The sequence below is a fragment of the Moschus berezovskii genome, chromosome 6 (assembly GCF_049115385.1).
Source record: "Moschus berezovskii isolate FMDL1 chromosome 6, NW_MosBer_1.0, whole genome shotgun sequence".
Classification (NCBI taxonomy): Eukaryota; Metazoa; Chordata; class Mammalia; order Artiodactyla; family Moschidae; genus Moschus; species Moschus berezovskii.
The window spans coordinates 87,121,100-87,135,087 of NC_142465.1; the positions used below are offsets into that span (position 1 = coordinate 87,121,100).

The 13,988-nt window shown below is 40.6% G+C and overlaps 1 protein-coding gene and 1 non-coding gene across 4 annotated transcripts in view; one reads left to right on the top strand and one right to left on the bottom strand.

The window, feature by feature from the left end:
• SMCO2 (single-pass membrane protein with coiled-coil domains 2) overlaps positions 1 to 7,712 on the bottom strand; it is a 35,625-nt gene extending 27,913 nt beyond the window's left edge. For 2 of the 3 annotated variants that reach the window (XM_088836728.1, XM_088836727.1), the window contains exons 1-2: positions 7,585 to 7,712; positions 4,549 to 4,663 (exon numbers count right to left, since the gene is read on the bottom strand). In XM_088836728.1, coding sequence (XP_088692854.1) covers positions 4,549 to 4,663; positions 7,585 to 7,712 — 243 coding nt within the window. Of the gene's footprint in view, positions 1 to 4,548; positions 4,664 to 7,584 lie in introns of those variants that run through there. The other variant, XM_088836729.1, reaches the window with a different exon arrangement.
• LOC129537370 (U6 spliceosomal RNA) lies at positions 1,117 to 1,220 on the top strand. Its single transcript, XR_008682022.1, has one exon. It is a non-coding gene; the product is annotated as a U6 spliceosomal RNA (small nuclear RNA).
• Positions 7,713 to 13,988: the final 6,276 nt, after the last annotated feature.

Sequence of the window (13,988 nt, forward strand, 5' to 3'; positions counted from 1 at the left end):
CTTGAGGTTTGTAAGAAATAGTCTGTAATAATGAAGGCATTATACCCTTCATATACCCTGCCAGAATAGACTATTTGATAAATCTTACAGAGTGAATAATTTTATTATCTAGCTAGACTTATTCTATCCTAGGCCAACAAGTGATAGTATCATTGTTCACTGACTAATGGTAGGAACATTTCCCTGGACTCCAGTGACAAGGACCCCACAAAGAAACAGATAACAGTATTTATAGAGTTTTACCTTCAGTTTATGTGTTCACTAAGTTCATGGCTCCCACATCTCATTTTCCGTATTTCTTTCTCCACTTTAAAACTCCTCTTCTAATTTAGTTTTTATTATTATTATTATTTTGTAATGGGTACCTGTCTCTTTCCACTTTTTGTCTACCTCATTATTATCCATACTCCACACATCTAACTCTATCCCTTCAACCTTCTATCCTCTTCTATTTCTTTTTTCTCTGTACTTATTTTTTTTTAATTTATTTGGTTGTACTAGATTTAATTAAAGTACTCAGAATCTTCTGTCGTTGCAGCATGTGATACCTTTCAGTTGCAGCATGCAGACTCTTAGTTGTAGCATGTGGGATCTAGTTCCCTGACCAGGGATCTAACCTGAGCGTCCTGCATTGTGAGCTCAGAGTCTTAGCCACTGGACCACCAGGGAAGTCCCACTTCTATTTCTTTTGCTTCTTTTTTACCCCCCCTTACTGCAGAGTCCTTGAAAATAAAGTCCATCTTGGGATGTTCTTTGAGGACTCTTCCTTCTAATGATTGTAGAGTTGGCTGGCTATCCCCAAGCCCAAAATGTATTCAAAAGAGAAGTAGACAAAAAGATGGACTTCCTTTGAGGGTTGAATAAGCCTCAGAATAGGAAATACCCACTCCACAGATTGGAAACCACCTTCCTCTATAGCCAATAACCTGGGGAATCTATGGGGTAGATTTGCACAACAATAATAAAAGGAATCTTAGCCATGCATTTGCTTTGAACTAAATTAAAGCATAAATTCTTTCCATGACAAATTCCAGCGTCACGTTTCTCCATTCATGTCAGCTAGATGACTGAATTTCAAAGACTGAGAGAGGTTCAGACTGAATTAAGAGTAAATTAGTGCTCATTTCAACAGCATACATACTAATATTTGAATGACACAGAGATTAACATGGCCCCAGAAAAAGGATGACATGCAAATTTATGAAGTGTTCCATATTTTTTGAGAAAGTTAAAAAAAAACTCATTTAAAATTGCTTCAAAAGGAATAAGACACTTAGGAATAAATAACCAAAGAGAATAAAGATCTATACTCTGAAAAGTATAAAAAAATTAATGAAGGAAATTGAAGATGATACAAGAAATGGAATGATATTCTGTGCTCTTGGATTGGAAGAATTAATATTATTAAAATGATCATACTACCCAAAAGAGCCTACAGATTTAATGCAATCTCTATTAAAATACCCAGGACATTTTTCATAGAACTAAAACAAATAATACTAAAATTTATATGGAACCACAAAAAAGACCCTAAATTACCAGAACAATCCTGAGAAAAAAGAACAAACTGAAAGTATCACCCTTCCAGACTTTAGACTACACAACAAGACTACAATAATTGAAACAGCATGGTACTAGCACATAGACCAATGGAACAGAATAGAGAGCCCAGAAATAAACCCACTCATCTATGGTTAATTAGTCTTTAACAAAGAAGACAAGAATATACAATGGAGAAAAGACAGTCCCTTCAATAAGTGGTGCTGGAAAATCTGGACAGCCACATGTAAAACAATAAGGCTAGAATGTTTCCTTACACCATATACAAAAATAAACTCGAAATGGTAAATTGTTAGAAGAGAACATAGGCAGAACACACTTTGACATAAATTGCAGCAATATTTTTTTGGTGATCTGCCTAAGGCAAAAAATAAAATAAAAGCAAAAGTAAACAAATGGGACATAATTAAACAGAAAAGTGGTATCATCTCACATCAATCAATGGCCATCCTCAAAAAGTCTGCCAGTAGAGGGTGTGGAGAAAAATAAACACTCCTTACAGTGTTGGTGGCACTGTAAATTGTTTGAGACCCCATGGCTCCTCTGTCCATAGAATTCTCCAGGTAAGAATACTGGAATGGGTGGCCATGCCCTTTTCCAGGGGATCTTCCTGACCAGAATCAAACCCAGGTCTCCTGCAATGCAGGCAGATTCTTTATTGTTTGAGCTACCCGGAAAGTCCAAGGATGTTCCTTAAAAAACTAAAAATGAAGTTACCATATGAGCCTGCAACCCAACTTCTGGGCACATACCTGGAGAAATCAAATCCTTTACGATGACCTAAATCAAATCCCTTGCAATTATACTGTGGAAGTGACAAATACATTCAAGGGATTCGATCTGATAGACAGAGTGCCTGAAGAACTATGGACGGAGGTTCGTGACATTGTACAGGAGGTGGTGATCAAAACCATCCCCGAGAAAAAGAAATAACAAAATGGTAAAATGGTTGTCTGAGGAGGTCTTACAAATAGCTGAGAAAAGAAGAAAAATGAAAGGCAAAGGAGAAAAGGAAAGATATAGCCATCTGAATGCAGAGTTCCAAAGAATATCTGGAGAAAATTGTAAGTCAGAAGGATACATGCACCGTTATGTTTATTGCAGCATTATTTACAATAGCCAAAACAAGGAAGCAGCCTAGATGTCTAGTGACAGATGAATCTAGATAAAGGAATAGACAGTAGACTATTACTCATCAACAAAGAAGAATGAAATAATGCCATTTGCAGCAATATGGATGGACCTAGAGATTATCATTCTAAGTGAAGTAAGTCAGGCAGAGAAAGACAAATATCAGATGATATCACTTTATATGTGGAATCTAATACACATTTATTTTCTTGTGTTCCAAAATAACTGTGGATGGGGACTGCAGCCATGAAATTAAAAGACGCTTGCTCCTTGGAAGAAAAGCAATAAAAAACCCAGATAGCGTATTAAAAAGCAGAGATATTATTTTGCCTACAAAGGTCCTTAGAGTCAAAGCTGTGGTTTTTCCAGTAGTCGTGTATGGATGTGAGAGCTGGACAATAAAAAAGACTGAGTACTGAAGAACAGATGCCTTCGAACTGTAGTGCTGGAGAAGACCTTGAGAGTCCCTTGGACTGTAAGGAGATCAAACCAGTCAATCCTAAAGGAAATTAGTCCTGAATATTCATTGGAAGGACTGATGCTGAAGCTGAAGCTCCAATCCTTTGGCCACCTGATGCAAAGAGATGGCTTATTGGAAAAGACCCTGATGCTGGGAAAGATTGAAGGCAGGAGGAGAAGGGAAAGACAAAGGATGAGATGGTTGGTTGTCATCACTGATTTAATGGACATGAGTCTGAGAAAACTATGGGAGATGGTGAAGGACAGGGAAGCCTCACGTGCTGCAGTTCATGAGTTTGCAGAGTCGGACACGACTGAGTAACTGAACAGCAACAATACACATATACACTGAAAATTATACAAATGAACTTATTTACAAAACATAAACAGACTAACGTCTCAAAATCACTTACAGTTACCAAAGGGGAAACTTGGGGGGAAGTGATAAATTAGGAGTTGAGATTAACATATACACATTATGATATACAAAATAGATAACTAATAAGAGCCTACTGCATAGCACAGAGAACTCAACTCAATATTCTATAATAACCTATATAGAAAAGAATCTGAAAAAGAATATATTTAACTCATTCACTTTGCTATAGACCTGAAGCTATCAAAACATTGTAAATCCAATAAATATTACTCCAAGAAATATTTTAAGAAATAGATAAGCACAAGAATATATTATAATGGCACAAGGAATTAGTCACTATCCTACAATAACTTTTACCGGAGCATAATGTATAAAAATACTGAATCACTATGCTGTACATCTGAAACTAATAAGTATTCTAAATAAACCATGTGTCGTCATGTGTGCATGCTCAGTCAAGTCTGACTCATTGCCACCCCATGGACTGCAGCCCACCAGGCTCCTTTGTCCATGGGGTTTTCCAGGCAAGAACACTGGAGTGGGTTGCCATTTCCTCCTCCCGGGAATCTTCCTGACCCAGTGATGAAACCTGCGTCTCTTGTGGCTCCTGCGTTGGCAGGCGGATTCTTCATTACTGAACTACTGGGAAGCCACAAATCTACCATACTTTTGTTGAAAAATGAGTAATGGATCTCTGTAATGCATCCTATTGGGAGACAATGTGCAATTCAAGAACAAACCTACGTAGAGTAATTTGCTCTGAGGTGAAAAATGTGACAGTTATTTTGTAAATTCCAATAACAAAAATAATGTAATGCACAATTCTCTGTATGGGAACACTAGTAAGTCCCTTGTGTAATAACAGCTGCCTTCAGAAGAAAGAGTACCTCCCTCTTTTTCAAGTTCTGAACATCTTGTACCTGTTAGGGGGAAACCTTGAGATATATCCTTACCATTTTAGGATATGAAATGTGAAGTTTCTCTCTTCACCCACCGTGATGTTTAAGTCTATCCCTTACCCATTTTTTAGTCTCCAAATCTTGAAGGAAGTCGGTTTGATGGTTTTCAGAGAAAACGTCTTCATCATCTGTTCTGTCCAAGTTGTGGTCCATTTTGGTAAATTCCCTTAGCAAACTGTAAGTCACACGATGGAGAGGTTGTTATTACGTCTTCAGTCTACAATTTAGGCCTGCCCCAAACATTTCTAGAGGAAGAACACCTGGATCTTTCTGGCCCCAAAAAGCACCTGCTACTCTTGTACTGATTTTATTCTGTGCGAATAATGTCTAGTGCCATGTATTACTCGAGATAGAAATAGAGAGGCTGGATAAATATTTGTTGTGACTTAATAGATGATTTAACAGTGAGATTTTGAATTCTAAAGCCACTGCACAAACATACTGTGTGTGTGCAAATGTATGTATAAAATAAACAAATAATAAATATTCTTCTTTTAAAAGTAGAGTTAAAAAGTATCATATGATAAAACCCTGGTAGTTCAGTAGTTAGGACTCCACGATTTCACTGCTGAAGGCCTGGGTTTGACCCCTGCTTGGGGAACTAAGACCCCACAAGCCATGCAGCATGGCACACTCCCCACTCCAAAGAAGAGTGTCCTATGGTTCATAGGAAAGGAGTAAGTCTGTGCTACCATCATGATCTCTAGACCCCGAGATGTCCTCCTCCCAACATTCACTAGTTTATTTATTCTTCCACAGAGATTCTATGCATAAATAAGCAGCTATGTTTATGTAAATATATATATGCTTTCTTTTTTTTTTTTTATTTCTAAAAAAGAATTTTATTAAAAAAGCACAAATGCAAAGAAATGAACAGAGGAAAATTTATGCGTCGAACCTGGACTGGTCACTTATGATAATATACATGCTACAATTCCATTCTCTCCAATCACAAATTAGAGGATATTACATACACTTACTGTACTTTATAGGGCTTCTGTAGAAGTTCAGACAGTAAAGCACCCACCTGCAATGCAGGAGACCAGGGTTCAATCCCTGGGTCAGAATAATCCCCTGGAGAAGGAGATGGTCACCCACTTCAATATTCTTGCCTGCAGAATTCTATGGACAGAGGAGCCTGGAGGGCTACAGTCCACGGAGTGGCAGAGTTGGACGACTGAGTGACTGATACACATACGCTGTGCTTTATGTTTCTTTTTTAATGACTTCTTTTGGAGTCCATTTCATATTAGTACCTATAGAGCTGCCTCATTTTAAACATCGTTATATGGTATTCCCTCCTGAGGCTATATCATAGTTTGCTAATCAGTTCTCTATTTATGTTTATATGCATTCTTTCTAATCAATTACCACTACAAACAATGCTGCAATGAATATCCCTACACATCTATGTGTATATGTGCAAGAATATCTATTGAATAAGCTCTACAATAGAATTTCTGGGTCAATAGACACATATACTTTAAAACTCTGTGTGTGTGTGTGTGTGTGTGTGTGTGTGTGTGCGCGCGCGCGCGCTCAGTAGCTCAGTCGTGTCTGACTCTTTGCTGCCTCATGGACTGCAATCTGCCAGGCTCCTCTGTCTAGGGAATTTTCTAGGCAAGGATATTAGAGTGGGTTGCCATTTCCTCCTCTTGGGGTTTTTCCCAACCCAGGGATCAAACCTGAATCTCTGGTGTCTCCTGCATTGGCAGGTAGATTCTTTATTACTATGCTACCTGGGAAGCCCAAAATTTTGATAGAGTTTACCAAATTATGCTTTAAGGAGGCTAAATCCATTTAAAATTCCAGAAAAAAATGATGAGAGTTCCTGTTTTCCCATTCTTTTCTAAAATCATGTATTAGATACGTTTTTGATCTTTGTCAATCTGATAAATTTAAACTGGTTTATCACTGTAGTTTTAACCTCTTTTTATGAGAGTTTGAACATCTTTGCCTGTGTGTATAAAATGCATTTGTGTTTCCTTTGCTGTGGTAATTAAGTTGATAATCCCTTACCCATTATCTATTGGACTATTGTTATTTTGCTGGACTGCATATATATGCGTAGCTGTGAACACACACACCCATACTCACATATATTTTTGAATGAATCACAATATACAAGTGATAAAGGCCTATGGCAGTAGTTTCTTACCTATGGGTCTTGAACCTTGAGGTGGGGGGGCCCTCTCTACCTATCCTCCAGAGAAAGTGGTCCTGAAATTAATATACACTTCTATAGATTTAAAAAAATACTGCTGACATATAAACATAATATAACATAAACATATACTGTTTCCAAATGTATATGCTACTATTATTAATAAGTTATAAATGAATTTTAAAACATCTTTGATGTAGTAGCTTTTTTGACATATGAGAAGTTCTGAGACATCTTTTCCTTTAATAAATTTCCTTTGATTTAAAAAGGTTGTAAACCATTTTTATAGTATACAATTTTATCATATATTGACAAATGCATGTATGTATTTATATGAATATTTGTACTTCCTCTACTCTAGAAACCATTTTAAATGGTTGATATCTTTAGCAGGTGAAGATAATAAAGTACAATGCTGCTACTGCTAAGTCACTTCAGTCGTGTCCGACTCTGTGTGACCCCATAGACGGAAGCCCACCAGGCTCCCCCATCCCTGGGATTCTCCAGGCAAGAACACTGGAGTGGGTTGCCATTTCCTTCTCCAATGTGTGAAAGTGAGAAGGGAAAGTGAAGTCGCTCAGTCGTGTCCGACCCTTAGCGACCCCATGGACTACAGCCTACCAGGCTCCTCCATCCATGGGATTTTCTAGGTAATAGTACTGGAGTGGCTTGCCATTGCCTTTTTCCACAAACTGAGGCTAGAATCTTGACCATTCCTATTGACAGGTATCTGCCTAGTTTCTGACCGTAGGTCCCCTTACTGTCTCATTGGAACTACCACACTAGATATTCATTAGGTCAAAACTAGAAGAATTGTAGAGAAGGATGTCAACCCAAACCCTGAACCTGGAAATCTAATCCTTTAGTCCTACCATCCTGAGGAAGTCTCCAGACAATATCGCACAAAGGACCCCTGGGAGCTCAGCCCTGACTTCTGCACTGTGCCTTCAGTCCCATCGATGTTTTGAAAAAAGCCATTGTTTTTTTCTGTCAACTCTTGCTCCTTCCCAACTGGCTTCATCTGCAGAGCCATCTCATCACTGAGCTTCGTGAGAGCCATCTCTTCAGCACCGCAGGAGTGATGGTATATTTCTTTGTATTTGTAAAGCTGATGTTTGCTTTACTCTTTTCATATTGTGGACAAGTAAGTTATTTCTCATTTTTCACTACTATAAACAATATAGTGGGCTTTTCTGGTGGCTCAGACAGTAAAGCATCTACCTGCAATGCAGGAGACCCAGGCTCAATCCCTGGGTTGGAAAGATCCCTTGGAGAAGGAAATGGCAATCCACTCCAGTATATTTGCCTGGGAAATTCCATGGACAGAGGAGCCTTGCAGGCTCCAGTTCATGGGGTTGCAAAGAGTCGGATACGACTGAGTAACTAACACACAATCAATATAGTAATGAATATCCCTGTTTGGGAATTTTCAGTGCATCTCTATTTCTTACTTAGAATACTTCCTTAGAAGGGGAACTCCTGGTAATATGATATACTGATTTTTTAAGGATTTAGAAAAATATTCCCAAATTTCTTTCTTAAAGTTTCAACCACTGTACAGTATATGTCCGGTAGCTGTGTATGAGAACAAGAAACTTCCTGCCCGCCTGACAGACAAGTGTTAGCTGGAGAGCAGAGAACTGAATTGTTAAGAGTATGTAAGTAGTGAGAAAAATCATAGTGAAAGGAAATAGGAAAGAAGGTAGAAAGGGTGATACAGATTCTGGAAAGCTCATATGAAAAGCCACAAGAAAGTATTTAAGTGAAATGTAACTGGTAGTAGTGAGCAGAGATCAGAGGGTTGTGTGTTAGTCCCTCAGTCGTATCTGGCTCTTTGTGACCCCATGGACTGTAGCCCGCCAGCCTCCTCTGTTCATGGTGATTCTCTAGGCAAGAATTCTGCAGTGGGGTTGGGTTGCCATTCTCTTCTGCTATTCTCTTCTTCCCAACCCAGGGATCAAAGCTGGGTCTCCTGCATTGCAGGCATTTTCTTTACCATCTGAGCCACCAGAACAAGCAGAGATCAGAGGATTGTATCCAGCCCTAAACAGCAAGAAATCTTCTATTCTGGGCACTCAAATGGGTGACCATAGTAAATTGTCACAGAGGGTGGTCTGGACCTCAGGACCTTGAGAGACAGAATTCCTAAGGGACAGAGGGGACTGTAAACTGACAAAACAGGAAGTGATTGGCAAGCATCTTCCTAGAAGAGTGATTTATGGCTATGATTAGGAACAGATGGAGGGAAAAGCACTGGGAACCACAGAGATACTGGAATCATCTGGGCAACCAAGGGCTGGCCAATCAGTCTGTGTCAAAACTGAGCTTTATCTTTTAAAAAAATTTTTTTGTTGTACTGAGTCTTCATTGCTGCACACAGATTTTCTCTAGTTGCAGGAAACAGGGGCTACTCTTCCTTGCAGTGTGTGGGCTTCTTATTGCAGTGGTTTCTTGTTGCAGAGCACAGGCCCTAGGCACATAGGCTTCAGTAGTTGTGGTACATGGGCCTAGTTGCCCCGTGGCATGTGGGATCTTCCTGGACCAGGGATCAAGCCCATGTTCCCTGCATTGGCAGACAAATTCTTAACCACTGGACCACCAGGGAAGTCCTGAACTTCATCTTTGACCTATGTGGGGACCCACAGTGGATGTGGGGCAAAGGGGACTCCTGTGAAGGAGAAGATACAGGAAGATGCCAGAACCTAGAGTGTGACAAGAATAAATCTTTGATCTCTTTCATAAAGGACACTGTGACCTGCCCAATCTCATATAGGTCCCATCTGGACAGTTTGTTTTGTGTCCTAAAGATGGTAAACGTTACCAAGGCAACCCCAAACTCTGACAGATGAATGATCACTGAGTTCTGCTGAGTTTTGTGTCTCTTTCCAGTCCAAAAATTAGAATATGCTACAAATAATAAGATTTCCTTATTTTGGTAACTCTTTGGCATCCTAATGTCTTCCATTGGTTGATTTAAAGGAAAATCTCTTCCTCTAAAATCAAATAGCTTCACAAATTCTGCCCCCAAACATTTTCACACATTTCAAACAACAACAGTCAGAGTCCTAATGATGGTTTATGTTTGTGCAGCTCCTAATAAATTACAAAGAACCTCTCACACATTTCTTAATCTGTGTGAATGCTTAGTCACTTAGTCGTGTTCAACCCTTTGTCATCCCATGGACTGTAGCCCACCAACCTCCTCTGTTCATGGGATTCTCCAGGCAAGAATTCTGGAGTGAGTAGCCATTCCTTTCTCCAAGGGATCTTTCCGACCCAGGGATTGAACCTGGGTCTCCTGCATTGCAGGCAGATTCTTTACCATCTGAGCCTCCAGGGAAGCCCTTCTTATCCAGTTCCCACAACAGCACAGTGAAGAAGGTTTTGTTGCTGTTGCTTGGTTGCTAAGTTGTGTCCGACTCTTCTGTGACCCCATGGACTGTAGCCCACTGAGCGCCTCTGTCTGTGGGATTTCCCAGGCAAGAATACTGGCGTGGGTTGCCATTTCATCCTCCAAGGGATCTTTCGCAACCCAGGTATCAAACTCATGTCTCCTTCAGCTCCTGCATTGGCAGGAAGATTAAAAGTTATTATCCCTATTTTCTGTGACTCTAGGAGATGGTGTAATGTATTTAGAATCGTACAGCAAAGCCAGGACCCAGAACGTCCATGTCCTCACAGCCACTCGTAAGGGATTTCTCCCCCACACCAAAAATAATCTAGACCAAGCTCTCCAATAAAACTTTTTGTTATAGTGGAAATGTTCTCTGCACTGTTCAGTTCAATAGTACCAACCACCTATGTCTACCTATGAGCAACTGAGATGTGGCTAATGCAACCGAGGAATTAAATTTTGATTTAACTGAAATACACTTAAATTTAAATAGTCATATGGAGCAAGGGGCTACCATATTGGACAACTCAGAATCTTCTGGACCAGGGATCCACAAACTATCATTTGCAGGCCAAATCCATCCTGCTTTCTGTTTCTGTAAATAACATTTTTTTTTTTTTTAACACAGCCACACCCATTCCTTCATGTATTGTCTGTGAGTGCTTTGGTGCTACTATGACAGAGTGGAATGGTTGCAAGAAGGACCTAAATTTGGCATGTAGAGCCTAAAATATTCACTTTCTGGCCCTTTATGGAAAAAAAAATTGCCAACCCCTGTTCTAGACCATCTTTTTCTATGATAGTGGGTGTTTCCTACAATGAATCAACTGATTGCGGTGAATAACAACTTCACGACTTCCCTGGTGATCAGTGGTTAAGAATCCGCCTGCCAGTGCAGGGGACAGGTCTGATCATTAGCCCAGGAAGATTCCACATGCCTCAGAGCAACTAAGCCCATGCGCCATAACTACTGAGCTTGTGTTCTAGAGCCCATGCTCTGCAAAAAGTGAAGTCACTGCAATGAGAAGCCCACACATTGCAACTAGAGAGTAGCCCCTGCTTGCCACAACTAGAGAAAGCCTGTGTGCAGCAACAAAACTCAGCATAGCCAAAAATAAAATAAATTAATTAAATAAATACAAATAAAAGGTTTTGGATTTTAGAGAGTCAGGCTGAGTTCATATCACAGCATCAATACATAGCAGCTGGGCATAATCTTAAGGTTCTAGGTCTTACTTTCCTCATCCGTAGAATGGGGCTTAACACAGTGTCAGATAGATGCAAATACTTGGGATGGTTTCTATCTATTTATAATTAAAATAGAAATGGGAGCTATTGTAAGGTACCTTTGGCCAACAATAATATGCTTACACACATTCAGCACCTTTGGTTTATAAGGCACTTTCACTAAGTTATTTCTTTAATCCTCATCTCCACCTATGTAATAGTCAACCATGGCAGATGTTATTACTTTTTTAGAAGTAGAAACTGATACAAATGATCCATGATCTATCCAAAATTTTGCTAGAAAATGGTAGAAACAGGATTTTAACCTATAAATTCTGGCTACACGTTTTGCAATCATCCTACTATTAAATGTAAATTTGATGCCCACTATAGTTGGACTGTGAAGAAAGCTGATCGCTAAAGAATTGATGCTTTTGAACTGTGGTGTTGGAGAAGACTCTTGAGAGTCCCTTGGACTGCAAGGAGATCCAACTAGTCCATTCTAAAGGAGATCAGTCCTGGGTGTTCATTGGAAGGACTGATGCTAAAGCTGAAACTCCAATACTTTGGCCATCTCATGCGAAGAGTTGACTCACTGGAAAAGACTCTGATGCTGGGAGGGATTGGGGGCGGGAGGAGAAGGGGACGACAGAGAATGAGATGGCTGGATGGCATCACCGACTCGATGGACGTGAGTTTGAGTGAACTCTGGGAGTTGGTGATGGACAGGGAGGCCTGGCGTGCTGTGATTCATGGGGTCACAAAGAGTCGGACACGACTGAGCGACTGAACTGAACTGATGTTTTCATGCTAGAGAATTCACCTGCAATGCAGGAGACAGGGTTTAATCCCTGTGTATGGAAGATCCCCTGGAGAAGGAAATGGTAACCCATTCCTATATCCTTACCTGGAAAATCCCATGGAGAGAGGAGTCTAGCGGGCTACAGTCCATGGGGTTGCAAAAGAGTTGAACATGACTTAGCGACTAAACAGCAAAACAATGTTTTCATGAGTCAGTTAGCAGCCTTCAGTTCAGTTCAGTTCAGTCGCTCAGTCGTGTCCGACTCTTTGCGACCCCATCTTACCTCAAAATAAAACCATCTTTTGAAGCACCTTGTAAGTAGTTATGTAGTGTGGGTCCTTGCTACTCAAAGTATGGTCTGTAGATCAGCAGCATTAGTATCAAATGGGAGCTTGAATCTCAGATCCCACCCTAGACTCACTGAATCAGCTTCTGCATTTTCACAAGATCCCAGGGGATTCCTAATCCTGTTAAAGTTTGGAAGTGCCTGTACTCTAGGCCTCATCAGCTAGAATCTGTCTTCTCCCTCCTCCACCTTGGCTCTTCATTCCTATATGTTTACACTGTGGGCCTCTAGGAATTTGGGGTACAACTGAGTGAATCCCTCCTCCTTCCCCCTCTACACTTCATCAAAACCTTTAAAGTTGCAGATTTGGAGAAGTGTTAGTCAAGAGGAACAGAACAACTGTTTCAAAAAACAGCTGATGAAATCTCTAATTTACATTTTTTGGACATTTTCTCCAGGCCAGACCACCTACCTGCTAGCTGGTCAATTTGGGATCTCAAAAATTTTATAGCATGGTATTAAGAATTGGGGGTTTGGTGTCATCTTGGCCCTGGCATGCTTATAATGAGCAGGTATGGCTGTGAAATTGTATATACCTGGTGATATCCTTGCTCCTTCCAATCTGGTGATCACAGATACCTCTAAGTTCAGCAGGATAGGCTAGAAACAGTCAAGCTTCCCTGGAGAGTTCTAGTGATGCTGGGTCCTCCTTTCCCCAGCAACAAAGGCAGAGAGGAGGCCATTGATGAGGGTGCACACCTAGGCAGGTGAGTTTGCAGTTGGACTTGCCCTCTTTGACATTCCGCTTAGAATGCAGCACATGTGACCCTTCAACCCCCTCTCACAAGGTTCCAGGTACATAGTGCTCTCCTGCTTTTCTTTTACCTGTGTCTCCAGCCTGTCTCCAAGCTTCCTTGCTTCTCTTGCCAACTCTTTGGAAATGAAATCCTGCCCTGGCCTCAACCCTCTGTCCATCCATCCACTGGGGTCTGACAGGAGACTCTGGGGTGATCTTCCAACCTCAACTTCTCCCACATCTGCCCTTTCATCTCCTTGCCTAAACAAGGCATCCAAGACCTTCTACGATTGAGAACAGAACTTTACCTATTCCTTCCCCACTTCAGCAGGAATGAGGAAACAGTTTAACAACTTGCAAACCAGGGCTGCTCCTACTCTGTGGCTCGGTCACCTATTTGCTTTGAGGTCCACATTTCCTCTTCCTGCCCTCCACCACCCACTTTCACTTCCTCTAGGAATTCGATGCCAAGTTCACATTTCCCCCCAAATCTCATCTTCTCCCATCATTCTTGGGGAATCCAGCACGTAACATTCTGACATTATAGGTCCTCAGCCCCTCAACTCTTAAGGATTTCCCCTTCACCTGCCAAAATTATTCAGCAGCATTGAGACCAAACACAGAACTTTTCTTTATAAGCATGAACATTAGAATTAGGTTGTTGATGGAGACTCGGGCTTGCCATTTATTAGCTATTTGATTTGCAGCAAAATTTAAACTTTTGTCTGAAAAATGGTCCTGAGACTACCTGCCTAATTGGTTTGCTGGCAAGATGGAGGCAATAATGTGAGGAAGGAGTTTGGGGTCGGGCAGGACAATTGCTAGTGTTCC